Source organism: Colletes gigas, unplaced genomic scaffold (assembly GCF_013123115.1).
Source record: "Colletes gigas isolate AHSC1104 unplaced genomic scaffold, ASM1312311v1 Colletes_gigas_Sc00008, whole genome shotgun sequence".
NCBI lineage: Eukaryota > Metazoa > Arthropoda > Insecta > Hymenoptera > Colletidae > Colletes > Colletes gigas.
The window spans coordinates 4,127,913-4,146,583 of NW_025106637.1; the positions used below are offsets into that span (position 1 = coordinate 4,127,913).

The 18,671-nt window shown below is 38.2% G+C and overlaps 1 protein-coding gene across 1 annotated transcript in view; it reads left to right on the plus strand.

Annotated features, from left to right (window-relative positions):
* Positions 1–18,671, plus strand: part of LOC122396982 (neuroligin-1) — a 57,304-nt gene that overhangs the window by 22,547 nt on the left and 16,086 nt on the right. Inside the window, exons 4-7 of the mRNA XM_043395781.1 lie at positions 4,858–4,973; positions 10,545–10,777; positions 14,801–15,013; positions 15,783–15,921. Coding sequence (XP_043251716.1) covers positions 4,858–4,973; positions 10,545–10,777; positions 14,801–15,013; positions 15,783–15,921 — 701 coding nt within the window. The remainder of the gene's footprint in view (positions 1–4,857; positions 4,974–10,544; positions 10,778–14,800; positions 15,014–15,782; positions 15,922–18,671) is intronic.

Sequence of the window (18,671 nt, forward strand, 5' to 3'; positions counted from 1 at the left end):
CTGACCATTGGTTGACCAATACTACTTAATGCGAACACTATTCTTAATGGTGAGATTCTGAGTATTTTGAATACTTATTAATAGTTAATACGAACAATGGTTCTTGATGGACAACATTCCAAATCTTTCTGAATTCATAACACAATTTTAAAAAGTGAAGTTGATTTATTAAAAACCGTACAAAATGAATATTCAGAGATCACTTATACAGTTGAACGTCCATGCCTGCCCATTATCTGACTGATACTACTGAATACAGCTTACGAGAATAATTCTCTGTGCAATTGCGTTTCGAATAATTTTCTCTAAAAATCATCGATTTAAAATGTACCCTTCATTGGCTATTTATTGTCATCGTATCCCGTTTCGATAATAACACCGCATCGTTATTAATATTTTCGAAAAATGTTCGAAACAATGCGATTCCATTCTTATATTTATAGATGCTCGGGCGCAGCAACGACGGGCATTAATAATAACCCATTATTGTTGCCGAAGTAGAATATGATCGATAAAACTGTCCAATGCAGGTTACGCTTTTAAATCCTATTAAAACAACAAAATGTTGCGTCCCGAATTTATCGAATATTTACGTATTTCGTGTTTATTCTGTTAAGTGAAATCTGACAAATTCTTTGTTTTATAACAGTATGAATAATGATGAGTGGAACGAGGACATTCAATGTCCATACACTTTTTGGTAATCGATACTTAGAGCGATAAGAACAGTGAGAAGTGAAATTGGAGCACGCCTGATCAGATTGAGTAAAAACATCGATATCTGAAAATATCGAAAACAGCGACAAGTGGAATTAGAGCGTACGACGTACGTCCTGTTGAACGTAGATTATTATTCGTACTTTCTCCTCTTCGAATCCGTGCATAATTTCGAAAACAGGGTTGCTGGCACGCGAGAAGCAAGATAAAATTAGCATTAACCCCGCGGTACTGTTTTACGGTTTTATTCGGGGTACGTTTGTCCCGAAACAACGACAGAAGTTTGAAGTATACGTAATAATAGTATGCATAATGCCCCTAACACGTGCACTTCGCACTTCACTGTGTCATGTAGGTTATCAAGATAATGCACGACGCGAAAGTTTGTTATGAAATGCTGCGGCTTCCTTTTCTGTGTCCACGCGTCCCGTGTAGCAACAATGCGCACAATGGAACGCGTTAATTTGTACGTGGAACTTAATACATCGAGAAAGAAAAAATTCGAATTGTTAAGAAAGCTTTTAAAATATCGTGCACTGTAAATCCTGGAAAATTGAGAATATAAACTTGCAACACAATAAAATTGTGTTGGAAAACAGAGATTCCAATCGAGGTGTTAAAATAATATTTGAGATTGTAGCTCGTGGTATGTCATGTTTAATAAATAATTGGTTGACGGCTCGGAGAATATTCTGTTCTTACTGTACTAAACTGGGACAATTTTAAGACTGTCCGTACACGCGGCGGATCCAATTTAATTGGTATACATCCCAAAGTGTGACGTACTCTTAAGTGACGGATGTTGCAGTACGCCATCTTGCCAGCTACCTAACGGGACACATGCATATTAATGGGTGAGCTGACAGGTTAATTTTCCCATGACTGGATATCGAGCCACGGTGCATAACAGTACGTCTCGTGTTACCCCGACAGAATCTTCAACTACGCGGGTAAATGAAAACTGTCGCGACCGTCTTTCCGGTGCGTTGAAGGGAGAACCGTGATATCCGAAGTTCGATGGAAAATTGAACGAAAATTGCACATCGATATTGCTCGAAAACAATTACTTCGTACGTAACGCGGTAACGGAATTAAAATCTGGTTCAAATCGAGTGCAAACGATGAAAAATAATGCCTTCCGACGCGACGCCGGGAAATAATAAAATGAAATTGTTATAAAACTAGCTTCGGTTTTCTAGGATATTATTCGAGTATAATTATCTTCTAAACCATGGAACGAAATTACATACTTTTTGAAAAATTATAGTCACGTCGAGCAAGCACTGTATGCTTTCGTGATTCGACAAACAGCAATGTGCTTATGCACGTGGAAAATTTTCTTAAAAGCAACAAACAAAAATTTGTTATTCTATACTTACGATTTATATTTTTTATGTAAACCCTGTATATGCATGGAAAGTATTCTTAAATGGGGATATCAAAATTTCCGAAGAATGAAAACTCGTAAATATTAAAAACTAATGTCTACTAAAATGGTGTTAATAAGTGAAGAGAACGTATCTTTTGAATCGTTGTCGACGTTTGTTGCCCCGGAAATAATCGTACAGAAAACATAGGGGTTGTCTCGAAAGACATTCAAATTACAGAAGTGTGTATTGGTTAAGGGAAACCGTCAGTCATCGTCCATTTGTTGACTGACAGGTGCTGGCACAGTAAAGGGACGTCATCTAAACAGCTGAAACGTAGACATTGATAGCGCGTTGAGCTAATGGACCGACGCATCTTGGATGATGATGGGTATCGTGTTAGTGCAAGATTCTCGACTACGTATCGACAGGCTTCATTGCGACGAAATCATTCTCACGGATTCGTGTCGACGAATATAATACCGATATCTGTAACCAACTGAGATCACTGGGGTCGTCGCCATTCAGCGAACTAATCCATTCAAATCGTGCCCCTGTTTAGATATAATTACCGTACTTAATGCGTTCTATTGTCCACTTCCTATTTCTGAATTTTCACACCCTCCTTTTAATTCTTTTAATTTCTAATTCTATCTCCTTAGATTCTTAAATTCTCGCTTCTCCTTATTTCCAATTTTCAGAATTTCTGTCTACTTTTCCAATTGTTTAATTTTCCAATTTTCTAATACTCTTCCATGAGTCGTAATTTTCCTAATTCTCAATTTCCCAAGTTTTCCCTTAGTTTCTTAAATTCTCGCTTCTCCCTATTTTCCAATTTTCAGATTTTCTGTCTACTTTTCCAACTGTTTAATTTTCCAATTTTCTAATACTCTTCCATGAGTCGTAATTTTCCTAATTCTCAATTTCCCAAGTTTTCCCTTAGTTTCTTAAATTCTCGCTTCTCCCTATTTTCCAATTTTCAGATTTTCTGTCTACTTTTCCAACTGTTTAATTTTCCAATTTTCTAATACACTTCCACGTAATTTTCCAAATTCTCAATTTCCCAAGCTTTCTACGTTCCTGGCTTTGACTTGCCAGATTCCGGGTTCCATTTCTCACTTGTAACCGGAACGCGCGGCGTTCGCGGCGCAACAATTACCGCTTTAAACAATCGCACTATCAGTGGCGGGGCGCCTTCATCAAACCCGAAAATATCCACGCGGCAAAATCTCCCCGGAGGCGAATCCTTTGGCTTCCAATATGAAGATTAACGACACCCAAGTTTCCGATTAAACAAGCAACCCGGGAAAATGCTGGCCGCCGCTTTTGTCTCGAACCGCGAAACAACGTTATCTCGATCCGCTAACGAAGCCAGCCGAAACCGCAATAACCACGCGACCGAAAGTACTTGCCAACGGATATCGAAGCCATCTCGGGGAAAAGCCTTGGAAAATACGTTCTCGGAATACACGCGGCCACTGAACCCGCCTTCAGTCAGTTAATGATGTATCTTCGCGAAACGCCCGCGATAGGATTACCCGTCTCCAACGAGCATTGACTTCCCGATACAAAGATTAACGACTCCCAAGATTTAACTCACTGGCTAATGGCTCAGACCCCGTAACGTCGCGTTATCTGCGAGAAAAACTAATATACACACGTACGATCGATTCTCCCCTTACACGGTTTTTATTTCAACTTTAAAATGAATATTATTTCAACAGGAAAATTGGACGTTTTACCATCGAGAACGCTAACCATACGTTTAAGGTTATTAGATTTATGATATTTAATATAAAAGTAATTTGTGGTCGATTCGTCTCTGTGAAGTAAGTGGAATGCAAGGAACGATTAAAAAAAATTTCAGTAATTCTTCTTTTCTCTTTCTACAGTTTTAACTAGTGATGAAATTCTTTGGATGGTGTTCCGTGGAATGGAACTGTAATGTAAAAATAGAATTGAATGTAATTTCCATTAAAATACAAGTTTTATTCGAGCATCGTTAGAAATTCTAATATTGATCTAACTTATTCGGACGTCAATCCATTTATCGAGAATTGCTTTTCCTAGAGAAATAAATGGTATCCATTTTCAGAAAGAATTAAGGTAGCTGTCTGAGTAATTGGACACTTGACGCTTTCATTCAATATTAAAAGATCAAATTATATTCGATGATATTTGTGGATACTGTTTACGTTAAAGGTATAGGCAACTCGGTCCAAATCAAATTATCGTAAATGAAGAGTGATCGTCTGTGATATAGATTTAATAAAATTTCATGTATTTTTCATTCTAACTTCATTTATGGGATACGAAATAAATTATTACTGTGTACTTCTAAACTCGGTTTTACTAATATGCAATGAGAATTTCGAAATTGATTTTTCTCAAAGATACTTTCGAAATTATGGGAGATAAAGAATAAAACATTTTCACTTGAAGCTCTGTTGTCGAGAAAATCGAATATTCGCCGATTTGCCTGGCGCGTCTGACCATTATCGTTGTTTCTACTTGCAGCGAATATTCAAAGTCGATTTTCTCGACAACGATGTCTCAAATGTAAAAATGTTATTCTATATTTTCGATTTGTTTTTTCAATCACTGTGACACCCTGTACAGTCACATTATCTTACTATAATATTAGAATAATACACTTTTAAAATAAACGCGTGCGTGTCTGTGAAAAATTTGAAATCGTGAATCCTGCACCGCGTATAATTATTACGCTTTAAAAAATATGCACGTTTCATTTACTACTTTTTAATTGTTCCAGGACTGCTGTTTCATCGCAGCGTTTTAATGTCTGGGAGCGCGCTTTCGCCGTGGGCATTGGTGAGGGGAGCCGCAAATTACGCTCTGCAGGTTGCTAAACATCTAAATTGCTCGTGGGTGAGTACCATCTGAAGTGTATCGCGTTATGGTTTCCAAATCGACGACAATTCCCAGTCAAATAATCCACTACTTCCGCAGAATGGAAGGATCCTTCCAAAACTTTCAGAAATTCGACGTTTGAAAATCATACAAACGTTCCTGCGCGAAGGTAAAAATTAAAGAACACGATAAACCGGGGGATTAAATATTCCAAAAATTGTGAAATTCTGAAAAAGAAATTTTTGTAATTTAAAGAGCAGGAAGAGTGGAAATAGTAAAATGTGTTTCGTAAGGGCGAAAGGAAAGAATCTATAGTCGAAAGCAAACGAGTAAGAGAAACTATAGAAACGAAATGGAATACGTAACGAAGAATAACACGCGACATTAAGCGATACGTGCAGGTGCTTATTCAAAAACACACGTCAGATCGTCGAACGTCGGACATTATTTTCGTCCCGTATCGCCGACAATTTAATTCTATTCGACGAGAAGGTATTTTAGTAGCGTGTATTACTCGCGTTAAAACACGACAATTCCCGGCGGGGGAGTTCCGCGATGTCCAGAGAGCATATTAGCTTAATTGAAACGCGTCGTTAATATAATTGGTAGTGCGTAACTAACGGACGTAAAAACACCGTTTCCGCCCGGTTTAATCTGATAGTTTAATTTATGTATAGACGCGTCGCGTTTCCGTGTAACCGTTTTGACACCGTCGACTCCCTGTTTTGTAAATTGTTTGGTCGGGAACGGTGGATTCCCATCGGGAATAAAAGTCGAACGCGTGCTGCGCGGTGCTATTTTTTGACAGGTATAAATTTCGTCGCGTCCCCCCCGTGTCTGCTTTGCGTTTGCAAAATGGATTTACAACGAAACACGGAAAACATGCAGAACAAACTTCGATTTGAAACTTATTCGAATATATCATATTCATCGTGCGCACGGCGCTGGACAAACGTTTACGCGATACATCAAGTTCTTGTTAGTCGCTTCGAAAATCATTTCAAGTCACAGTCGATGTTTGGGAAGTAAACTTGTCTTCGGGAATTTTTTACGAACGAACAGTGTATACGGGGTGTTTGGCCACCCTCCGGAGAAAAATTTGAATGAGAGATTCTAGAGGTAAAAGTAAGACGAAAATCAAGAATATCAATTTGTTGATTGAGGCTTTGTTAGAAAGTTATTGAAAAATTTCAAATCGTTCACGGAAAAATTATTTTTGGTTCCGGGGGTCAATTACAGTCATTTTTGGTGAATAGATATACCCTCGAATTCCTAACCAGTTTCGAGAAAAAAATTTAATAAGGGGATAAACTTTTCGACAAAATTAAAGCATCTCAAATCGTTCTAAAAAAATTATTTTTAGTTGCAGGTGTCAATTATAATAATTTTTGGTCATTACACATAACCTCGAAATCTTACGCAGTTTCGAGAAAAAAATTCTTTACCGAAAATATATATGCCTGACCATACCGTTGATATGTTTCCCTGAAATTTCAAAAATTTTTTTAAATCGTTCTGGAAAAATTATTGTTGTTCGCAGGGGTCAATTGTAATCATTTTTGGTGAATACACATACCCTCGAAATCCTACGCAGTTTCGAGAAAAAAATTCCTTACCGAAAATATATCATCTGACCATACCATTGACATTTTTCCCTGAAATTTCAAATTTTTTAAATCGTTCTGGAAAAATTATTTTTGTTTGCGGAGCAAAGCTTGCAGAGACTATTGCGTAGAATGATTGTAAAGTTATTTCAAGCAACCTAAAAAATACCAAGTTTATACTGGTTCGAGTAACTTCATGATAGAAGTAAAACTCGGTTGAAATGAGAATCTGAAACTCTTCTCCGACAATGAAATTCTCCTGAATAGAACCACAAACAAGATGTTTCGCTAACTACGTTACAAAGTAGCACAAATGGCCCCCCGTGCTACATAAAGACGATAATTTATGCTCCCCCTGTAAAAGCATAGCCAAGAGTTGAGTTTGAAGAGTGCTGAACTGGGATTGCTAACAAAATTGTATACCTACTCAAAGTTTTAAATAATCTTGCAGCCAATGCATCCGTTTAAAATTAACGATAAATCCGGTGCACGTCGTGCAACTCAAAAGGCGTGTCTGACCACGGTCGATCCCTTTGTACTTCGTTGTAACTTTCGATAAATATTTTGCTTTCCATTTCAATTATTAAATTGCGATGTATCCTTGAGAGGAAAATTTTTCTAAAATGTACAACCTGTATATTTGAATGTAAAACACAAGACCGCGACGAGGGTTAAAAATTACGTCGAACACAAAATCTGGGGTGCAATCGACAGCGTATCCGGCCAGCATCGAAGGATTTCGCTGATCGAAACAGCGACAGCGTCAACGCGAGCTACTATTTTCGAGAGAAACGCTGTTGAAGATTTATCGAACGATATCAAGGGCCAATATCGATGCGCGTCGGATGCTTACAGCCCCTCCGTCGTTGCCGGCGATACGCGTAGGCGAACCTAAACAGCCCCTCGATTTGCAGCGGATTGAAAATAACGATTAAGCGCGAAATCTGGCCGAACGCGGTCGATTGTTCCTCCGGCTCCGTCGAGGCAAACCCCTCGTGCGAGTTGTACCCGTCGAATGGTTGGAAAAAAAAAAAATGGATCCGGACGAAATGGAAAACCCGAACGGGATTATGTCGTGCCAGTCGATACTCGCGGCCAGGCTGGAATTGATTGAATTTGACGGTGGAAAAATGACGAAATTAATTTCGCCACGGGATTTGAAACAGGGTTGGACAGAGTTAAAAAAGGGTGTCGGCGGGGCGGAGTACCGACGACATTTCGTTTTCGAGAAATTGCGTGCGGATCTCGAACGATATTATTCAACGAAATATACACGGATGCCTTGCACGAGCAGATTTATATGTTTTAAACGTTTCGATTTAACGTAATTAATTCCCGACGACCACACGAATGCTTTTCGTGCTATTTAATTTCATAATTGAGTAGAACTAACGTCGTTTTATCTGTGAAATATTATTTAGAGAAATTCAATATTGAGTCGAAACTAAAATAAATGGATCTTGTGCAAGATTGGAGACTCTTCAGATTGGAGAATTTATTTTAAACTACATGGACCCTGCTTGTCGTTGGTTGGGAACGGTATGGCTTTTAACAGAAAAAAATGTGTACTTTTCAGGGAAACCTTTATGCTCCTCTCAAATAGTATCGACAAAAAAAAACAAAAATAACCGTACGCGTAGCGATAGAGCATGTTTGTTTTGCGAATAGAGGACTGGAATTTCTAGCCAATAGGATGAAAAGTTTCTAGGAAAAGTTACCTAGCAATTTGAAAATATCGATTTCAAGATGAGTGCATTCGAAGTTTCGGTATCGATCATTTTATGAATAGTGATCGAATATCCCAACGTGCCCTTACTTAGCCGCTTTGGAATCATTCAATGAACCTTCAGAGTAGCAAATTTCGCTTCATAACTATCAATTATCCTTTATTTTTGGAATAATTTTACCTCGCTGGTTGTTTTTCGCGATTCGAAGCCGATTTTAATGATCATCGCTCTGTAACGAGTTTGTAGCGATTAATATAAACGGTATAAACCTTCATCATTGAACTCCGTAAGTATTATCGTAAATCGTAATTTTTGTAAACACTAGTAAACATCGTTTTCATAAAATCGTCTAAATTTTATATGAAACGATGTGTTTGAAAAATTATTATTCTCCTTTAACGACTTCTGTTATTATTTCCATTTTCGACGTATCGTTTCATAAAGGTACTCTGAAAATGTTTCACAACTGCAAAGCGGTGTTCTCCATTAGCTTAAACTAATTCCCGGAAATAAGTGTCGAAAGCGCGCAAAAACAAGAAATTTCCACCCCCAAAGAGATCTCATCAAACTGTCAAAGTTTCTCAGCCGCTTGAAACCGGGATAATATATTACCCCATTAAATATTAGCAAACGTGTTTCGCATTCGCGGTATTTTATCGTAAAAAATTGCACGTTGGTCGACTTTTAGTACACGTTTTCTGACAAACAAAAACAAATATTTGTATAGTATTCCACCACACTAAAAATCTCGATTTAACATTCACGAACCCTATCCAAATTTATTTCCTTCCATAATGGTAAATCCATACAAGCATTAACCGAATAAAAAACGATTTTGGCTGGATTTATTTAAAATTATCGGTAATTTAGAAGGAAATTTCCTTCGCCAAGTATGGTTATTTGCCGCATATGTTCGATCGATGGTGTGAAAATTGTTACGGGGCATCGCGTGTAGGGGAAACTGATCGAAGAACGAAACGCGCGTCCACGGTAATGGCGTCTTGTTGGCCGGCGGAATGAAATCCGAGCAAATAATGATTCCTGCCCGTAGTCCCGTGGGGATCAACGGGGAAACGAGCGTTCTCGGAAAGGGTTAACGAAGCCCTGGTAAACGGCCGGTCGGTGCAATGAAACGCAGCGACGCCGCACGGACCGACGCGCCGATTGACTTTAATTCGACTGCACGCAAATGAATTGCTTTAGCGTCCGGCACGGGAAATCGCCTTTGGAAATCCTGGCCGACGTAGGCCAGGCCGCAATCGAATGTCGAGCGCCGCTGTGCTCGCGCGGAGGAAATCCGTCCAGGGGAAACGCCGTCGTTCTCCGCGGCTGCGAAATTGCCCACAAGTGGAGCACAGTCGCTGGTCTGCGCAACGAATCATTCGCTCGACGACTTTAATCGGCCGCCTGATACGAACAATCGACGCCACGCAGCGACGTCGGATGATTTTCAAAAATTTTACTCAAACTATAAAATGTTTACCATTCGATCGGATTCGTGAGAGTCATTTTTCAGAAGTCTAAAAAGGTTACGAAATTTGGTGCACTCTGTACTTTGCACTCGTGTTCATGTTTAAAGAGGCTACCAATCGACTCGGAATTGTTTTTCATATGCAATCAAAATGAAAACATATTAATTTGACTTGTCGGTTCAGTCGAGAAAATTAGAAAAATAGACGAATTTAATTTCCATCTCACTCCCTCTTGAACAGTGAAAATCTATATAAAAAAAGATAGATGAAACTAACTTCTGAATTGGAAGAAGCACATAGGACACACAGGAATACTAAAAACAATAATAATGCTGTACTACAAAAAATATGAGGCTTCAGTATATTTTGTATTACCAGCCTCTATGAATGTATGAAATATAGTTCCAATATTCCGCTCGAAAATACAATCTTCTATTACAATTGTTTATTTTTCTTTGATGATTTTTTTTGTAGAGAAAAGAGGACAAAAGAGGAAAAATCTTTTATCTTTTTATTGTATATATACACACACATTTAAGCAGACACTAGAAGAGAACATTGTAACAAGGGTCCCTGGAATGAAGCACGTGTGCAAAGAGTTAATATTAATAAAAGAGACTGTAATAATGTATCGTACATAATATTAGTTACCTATATTTTTAAAAAAATATTTCTCTATAATCGGTCAGAGTTAACGTTTTCAGATTATTTTTTTAAAACGATCGCTGGCTTAAATCGTTTGTCCATTAACATTTGGCTGTTCTAACGGGTGTTTTCTTTGTCCAGGCCGCGGATGATCCCCAGGCGTTGCTAAGATGCCTGAGGGAAGTGCCACTGGATGCGCTGGTGTCGGTGCCCGTTAAAGGGTTGAAATTCGCCCCAGCTTTCGGTCCCAGCATAGACGGCGTCGTGATTGATCCCGGTGATCCACAGGATCAGGACTTCACCCTGCAAGTCGACACGATCAATACGCTGAATAACATTTTGCTCCGGAAGGACGTCATAGCCAAACTCTCGAGGTATTTCCGGCGAACTCTCTTCCTCCCGTTTCCGCCCTCGTGTCCCCCCCTTCCCCCGTCCCTCACCACGGGTTCTCCGGTTTGCATCGGGAATGGGGGGTGAAAGAAATAGACCCGGGAAACTTCGCCTCCGTCGCGTTTCCCCATTCTTTGCCCGCCATGGAGACGAGTTTCGAGCACGCTGGCCGGGTTAAGTGCGCCAGGTTAGGTCTAAGTGTACTCTCTAAGTCGAATAGGCAAATTAGCGACGGGTGTGGCGAACGTATCGCGAGCCAACGTATCGTGGATCGTGGGTGGAATTTTTAAACGTAAATGGAATTATGAAACTTATTAGAAACATTGTAGATTAAAGGAATTAATATTCTATTCGATTCTAGCGATTTATTTATATAAGAAGTCGTGATTGAAAGTTGGTTTTAAAAGCAACACTTTTTCTTTTAATTAGGATATACCTTCGTTACATTGTATTCATCAAATTTAACGTGTAATTGCTGAGAACAAATATGGATACGTTCTTTAATTTTACAGAATCCAAAACCCGTAAAATTTTCTTCAGAATAATATTAATGATTATGAGATCAGTAACAAGTTACTTTTCCACCCGTTTCCAATTAATCAATTACGATCACTGATGGAACCATCTTCCTTTGACGAAGGTCGACGCTTTAATTCGCTGTTTTGATTGATGTTCCTTCCGTTTCTGACCAATAATCCTGTATCCACGTTTCGTTTAATATCACGGAACCGGCGCGAAAATTAATTTTAAATTTCGTTTGAAACATTCGCTCGTCTCCGCTTTTGTTCGATCGCGAGCAAAAGCCGCGTCCACTTTGCGAACGCCATTTTCATTCGCAAATATTAAAATGTTTACAGCCTCAATTTTCACGATTCTTTAATCATCAATCACTCGTCCTCGTATCGAGAATCTTTTACATTCTTTTTGTGTATTTTGTAATTACTCAAACCACTTGTAAATCATTCCAATCGAAGATGTGAACTTGCCAATAACAAATCGTTCGAGTTTGTATGCACGATAATTTCAAATTGACGTTCTCGTAATTTTCATTATCGAACGATCGAATTTCCAAATTATCAACTTGGAATGGCGGTAATTCTTTCGCCGGGCTCCCCATCTTACCGATTCGAGAAGCTGGAGCAGAGAGAAGATCGGTTAACGCGTGCTAGAAACTCATTACCGGACTTCAGTTAAGAGGCAGAGGGTGGAGAGGGTGCTTTCGTTTGGAGCTGTGATAAATAGAGAGTTTTCGCGAACCACCGCCTCTCCAAGCTCGCGTCATTCTATGGATTTCCTCTTTTTCCATTTCTTCGTTTCACCCTCGACTCCCACGTTTCATACCTTTCAACCTTTCCACCCTCGTGCTCGCCCCATCGACGTACACTTTTTCGAATACATTGTCCTGCTTCCCCCTTTTCTCTTCCTCCGTTCGGCCATATCATCCTTTATCTTTAAACTCTTTGTATTTACCCCGTTCCTCCGTTTCCATTCTGTCCTTTCTTCTTTTACCATCGTTTCCTGTCGCATCCTGCGAACCCCACGTCGAGGACTCATTCTCCATTCATTCTCCATTCGTCCGAATCGTTCATATTCGTCTTGGTTGCAACGAGTCGCGAGCATTCTCCTTCCTGTTTATTTTTTTTTCTCCCCCATCGTGCATCCTGTTTTTATTAAAATAAAAATTACAATAGATGAATCACGGTCGTTCGTCTAATCTTGAACATTTCCAACCGAGGTGTCGATTATTGTTTCTCAGAATTAAAAAATTTAAAGAAGACTTGCAAAGTTGGTATCTAAATGAAATTTTCGGATAACAAATAGAAGGTAAACGACTGTTCGTCCATTGCTCCTCGAACAAAGATTAAAATTGGAACCACAAAGTGAAATTCTTCGATTGGTTTTAAATTTATGTTTACATCTTTTATTTAATTGTATTTTATAGAATACATGATTGTACCTAAAGAAGAGTTCGTTAATGGATATTACATAAATCTGCGTGCCAAGATTTTGAATTTTCTTGACGTATTGTATTGAGGTATTGTTTTGATCGTGGTCTTCTGTGGTAAAGAAAAAAATAAAGCTATCATCTTCCATTAGAGTATTACAGCGATGTGTCGGAAAGTAGTGTGACGTATTCGTCCGTATTAGCTTTCGAAAGTGTAGCCGCCTACCGGTACTTTTGCTTTACCTTTAATTAACCGCATTTCTGCAGCACGGTTGTGGCCATTCTCTCGTCCAGTCGTCCCCCGTCGCCGGAAACGAATTTAACCAGTTCCTATTGTCCGTGTTTTCGAGACACCGGTGCCGTTTGTAAAAGTAATTTAACAAGTGCGCCGCGTTAAATGATTCAACGCGGGGAAGAAAGGTTTGAGCATTCACGGAACACCGCACAACCGGAGAAGAATGTTCCCGCGCAAAATTAGGGACGCACGAGAGCCTTTCAAAGCGACTTTTGTTTATCGTGGAATGTTAAATAACGACGGGTGTCTTCATTACGTTTGTTAGAGATAAAGGGAAACAGTGTTTAGAGCAGTGGTTCCTAATTTTGTTAAGCCCAGTGAGCGATCTAGAAATGTAAAGAACGAAATATGCAGCTTTCACAAGCGTGGTTTACTCGCGACATAAACGATTCGAAAAAAAAATGAATAGAAGGCATAGAATAATGTTTTTAGGATCACTGATGTTGATAATTTAATCGACGAGCGGAATTACGATCATTTGACTATGTTTTGTCTGACGCGTCTGACCATTGCTTGATATTTCTACTTGTTTTGTTTGTTTCTCAGCATAAATGTTGGTGCAATATTATTTGATCCAACTAGATGTAATTATAGTAGTGTCTGGACTATGCAGGTAGCGTGTAACAATAAAAAAATAAATAATACCATAATAGGATCAATGAGAACACCGAGGCAAGTAGAAATAACGAATAATGGTCGGACGGGTTAATCAAGTGGTATTAAAATGCACGTGTAACCGATTAATTTTCGAAATTGATTTTCTAGGAAACAAAGCATCGTATAAAAAGTGTAATTCCATAATTTCAATACAGTAATTCCTCTCACTGTCATTATATCATTAAAATTTACTTTCGTAACAAATATTATTTTACGAAATGATTAATCAATACTAGTAATAGAGCCAAGGGGGCATATTTATTTATAATGATAACATTAATTGGAAATTATTAAATATTACAAATTCCTACCAAAAGGATTTCCACAGATTTTAGTAAAGCTATGATTTCAATTAGTCTCCAAGCATTTAATTTAAAATGCTCAAAGAACGTACAGGATTTAACGAGTTCCCCCGCTCGATTCTACATAAATATTCAATCAAGTGAGATAAATTTTGCAGTAATTAATTACGGTATTCCAAATTTTCTAGACCGTGACCATTCACGTTTTGACATCACTATGATTGCGGAATCACAGTCTTAATGTAACATAAAACAAATTGACTAATATTACGCAATAAGTTCTGGAACTTCCTAATAATTACTCGGTGAGGAGAAGCTCTAAATCCGAAAACTGATACATCAGTCGTGCATATTTACCGTTGAATATTTATGAAATATTACCTGTGCCCAGTTCATGCATTTCGTTCATCGTTTGAGTTCGAAATGATACGTAAATACGACTGCCGTTCATTGTAGTAATCAGAAACTATTTACTTCATTATGACGTGTTGACTGAATGCCAATGATTCAAGATTTATTGATAGAAGCGTAAACTGTGTAATAAGTATAAATATAACGAAGTTTTAAATATCATTTACTTCTATACTATATAGATATTTACTTCAAATACTATAGAGGGGAAGATTTATCAAAATATCACAGATTTATTATACTAATTAATATTGGCAGTTACAACTTGATCTTAAATACATCTATTATTATTAATTGTTGTTCGATATTAAGAAAAAGTAAAATTGAAGATGTACGATTTAAGTGACTGGTATACATTGAACAACTATACCTCATTAAGTCATAGTCGATTTTTTAGGTACGATCTTATGATCGGTGTTGTACGATCGGAAGCATATTTTTCTTTGACCGCCGACGACGCATATTACGGGATCGAGGCGGACAGAAGAACAAAAATTCTCAGGGAATTTGTTCGAAACACCTATACGTATCACCAAGCAGAGATCCTAGCAACCATAATCAACGAGTACACGGACTGGGAACGGCCCGTACAACATCCATCTAACATTAAGTAAGCATAAAGTATTTAAAAGGATTTAGAAATTAAAGAACCTATAAAATTAATAAGATTGCAAGAATTACAGAAATAATATTAATCAAGAACTTTAAAAAAACTGAACATTCTAATTTTCATGTATGGAGAATTACCATGATAAAAGATTTCATATCTCCATTGTTGTAGATATTGAAAATAACACAATCTTATTAGCCGGGCTTGTAAATCACATCGAACGATCAATAATGGACGAGACGTGAATATATTAAACAATAACCATTAAAATCCAGACTGAAACTTCTAAACAAAGTAATGGGAAGGGAAAGTAATTACGTAAATTAATGGCTTACAATATTGTGTTGCACGGTGAAATTTTAACTATGGGATCAGATTATTGTGCGAAGAATCAAGTTTGAAAGTATCGGTGTGGAAATTTAATGAACGGAAATCAAAGGCTCCGGCGTGTAACGTTTTCGACATCAATTGTTTATGTTGATTAGGTTCAGACGGAATTTATAATTTAAACACTCTCTCAACTAATATTGTGCAAATCATCGATACAAATGTCACCCATATTACTAATTAATTTGGGTTCAGAATGTAACATTTTACTCAGAAAATAACTTGCGAGATATAAATACGAGAAATCAGTTTTTCAGTCTCTGTTATACGAGTTCATTAGCACCGAACCTATTTGAATTAAAAATTTTCTACCAAAGTAAAGTCCAGTGTCTGTTAATTGGACGTAAGTCGAGAGTGAAAGGAAATTCTTGTAATTTTTCAGAGACGAAACCCTCGAAGCTTTAGGCGATGCCAACACTGTGGCACCAGCTACGAGAACAGCGGACCTCCACAGTCAAGCTCATCGAAACTCTTACCTCTATGTGTTCGACTATCAAACGAAATTCGGTGATTATCCACAGGTGCGTATTAAAAGTTCTTAAAGTAATTTCACGCTCAACACGTTGACTGCCGGATGAAACTTGCGAAATTTTCTGCTTCGAGGCTAAAATTTAATTTTTTAACAATTATAGAGCTCCTTGAAAACTGATCTTGTCCTTAACCTTGCATAATAAAAACACGCTTAACTTTATATTCGTTGAACACACAGTTCATCGTACTGCTTATTTTTGTTACTTTGGGAATTAATTGTTTTCAGCTTCTTAGTGAAAAGTATTATCAACGCGGCAGTGAACGTGGTGAACGCGATTATGCGTCTAGACAGACAGTATCGTTTAATAAAATTCACGAAAGGGGGTTGGCAATGTTTTCCGTAATTTAATCAGAGAGGCAGTCATTAGCCAACGACCCGCATATTTTATTACTAACGATGATACATTACGCTGTTTCTTCTCGTATTCGCCGCGCATCATCGTTCGTTCAAACATAATTTCCATTCTTCGTTCCACGCGTTCGTTCTCGCCCCGACGTTTCCTGGTTTATCGAAAGACGATCTCTATTGTTGGAGTAGAAACCGTGAAATTAAGGAAAAATCGCATTTCCTCGACGAACGAAACTGCTGATCGAAACATTCACGACGTTGTAATCTGACCTACTGTCCGCTTAATGTTTCACTGGGGATAACTCGAGAATAATTCAGGAGTTGTTTTAATCGTACAGCTCTATTTTAATTCAGAAAATTGGATGAATTATTTCGCATTCAAGATTGAAACAACTGTTCCGAATCCAGAGAGCAGCCATTTAATTTTCTAAAAGGAGCACATGTTTATTATGATAATAAAAACTTTGTGGGGCATAACGTAAACCAACAAGACGCCAACGTTGATTTTAAACGAATAAATTTCGTCGTGACCACGATGAGATGAAATAAAAATAAATATAAAAAACGTCTGTTATTTGGTCGAAAATAAACCAGCGAACTATACTGCATTTTTATAAAAAAAAACTACCCGGAGGAAGCTGCAGGAATTATTTTCGTGAAAACGGGAAAGCAACGTGTACGCGTTTCAATGTTGAAAACAAGGGGAAGAAGTTATATACGCGTCGAGAACTACCATATGAAATTCTACGCTGTTAATTTCATTATCGCCTGAATAAAATCATCGTAACTGAATTTATTACAGAATTTAAAGTAGCTAAAAAATTAACTTCTTTGTCTTAAAAATTTTGCAGCTACCCTAACGTTGCTAACAATTATTATTCTCTCTTCAAAATATTTTGCTACCGTGCTCTCGTTCCCAAATTTTCTCGAAATAACAACGATGAAATATTTTCGTATGGCGAAGAAAAGTAATTCTTTGCATTTATGAAGCAAACCGGGAATAGGGGAAAGGTCAAAGAAACGTTCCAATTTTCCAAAGGGGTGACTGCACCATTTAACGCATCCTGTTTGCCGAGGGGTGCGTGTTTCCTGGCGGAACTGTGACCGTGGAGCACAAATTTTTCGTCCAACGATGTCCCGGTTATTTTCCGTCTAATTACCCCGGTTACCGCGGATAAAGCTCAACGGAGGGGCGGGCGGTGGATTTTTGGCACCTCGGGGCTAATTTCTCCACCCTGGGTCGCGACCAAAACTTCGTAAAAATTTCGGTAAATAACTAATGGGAAAAAGTTGTCCTATTTGTTTTCTGATTCTCCTTGATCGTCCCTAAATTATTAGAAAAACTTCAGGGAACTACGTTTGTATACCATTTTGTGGCACGTTGGACAAGTATTTGATTTGTGAAAATTATTATATGCGAACATTTTTATTTTATAAAACCTTGCCTTTTTTTTAAATCAAACGTGGAATCGATACATAGTCAGATATCTGGAAACTTAAACGACAGTAATATTTTATTCGATGATCTTAAAATTTTTATTTTTATTTCACGAGTAAATTACTAATTTCCCAATTTTATAGTATACAATTTTCAGAGAAATCTTGTCACATTCCATATACGAAACATTAAATATTTAAATCGTTTTTATCAAGAAAATTATATAATTTCCAAATGCAAAGCCTCAAAACACCTGTTATCGTCCACACCGATAACTTGGGTATCTTTCCATTGCTAAATTTCAGATGCACTTAAAGAAACCTTCCCAAATCGATTGCAAATACAAACTCGGTGATCTTCTCGCCAGGAAAGTTGCAAGAAAGCCTCTAAAATCAACTAAATTGCCAACTTTCCAATTTTCCTGGCATCGAAATTCCGCGAAACGATAATTCTCGCTAAAATTAGGGAAATTTCGTCGAATGTACAGACACCCGGATGTGTTATATAGAAGCTTCCGTGAAATGTTGACACATTACGTGTTACGGGGCGTCGTCGTCGTATCTGATTTCTGTAACTTGGCTCTCGCCGCTGAACCGTCAGAGAAGCAGTTCGAAACCAACGGAAAGGATGGTTGTCGGAGGATGAATTTCCCTGGGAACGATTATTATTGCCGCGTAGAGCGTCTGTACAGCGCGGTAAATCTCGCTGTTGCGCGGGAAACGGATGCACGGGTAGGAAATTGTAAAATTACTAGGTAAACGGGGGAGCGATCGGTTGTGTTGTCACGTTAGAACTTTGCATTACCGTGGGAGTTTCGGTTCGCCGCGAATGTGCCGGTTATCATCGCCCGATAACGTTACGATTTCCTGGGAAAACGCGTCGCCGTTTCGGAAATTGCCAAGATAAGTAACGAAGGGGGCGAGGAGACGCATAAAACCCTTTCGAAAAAGGAA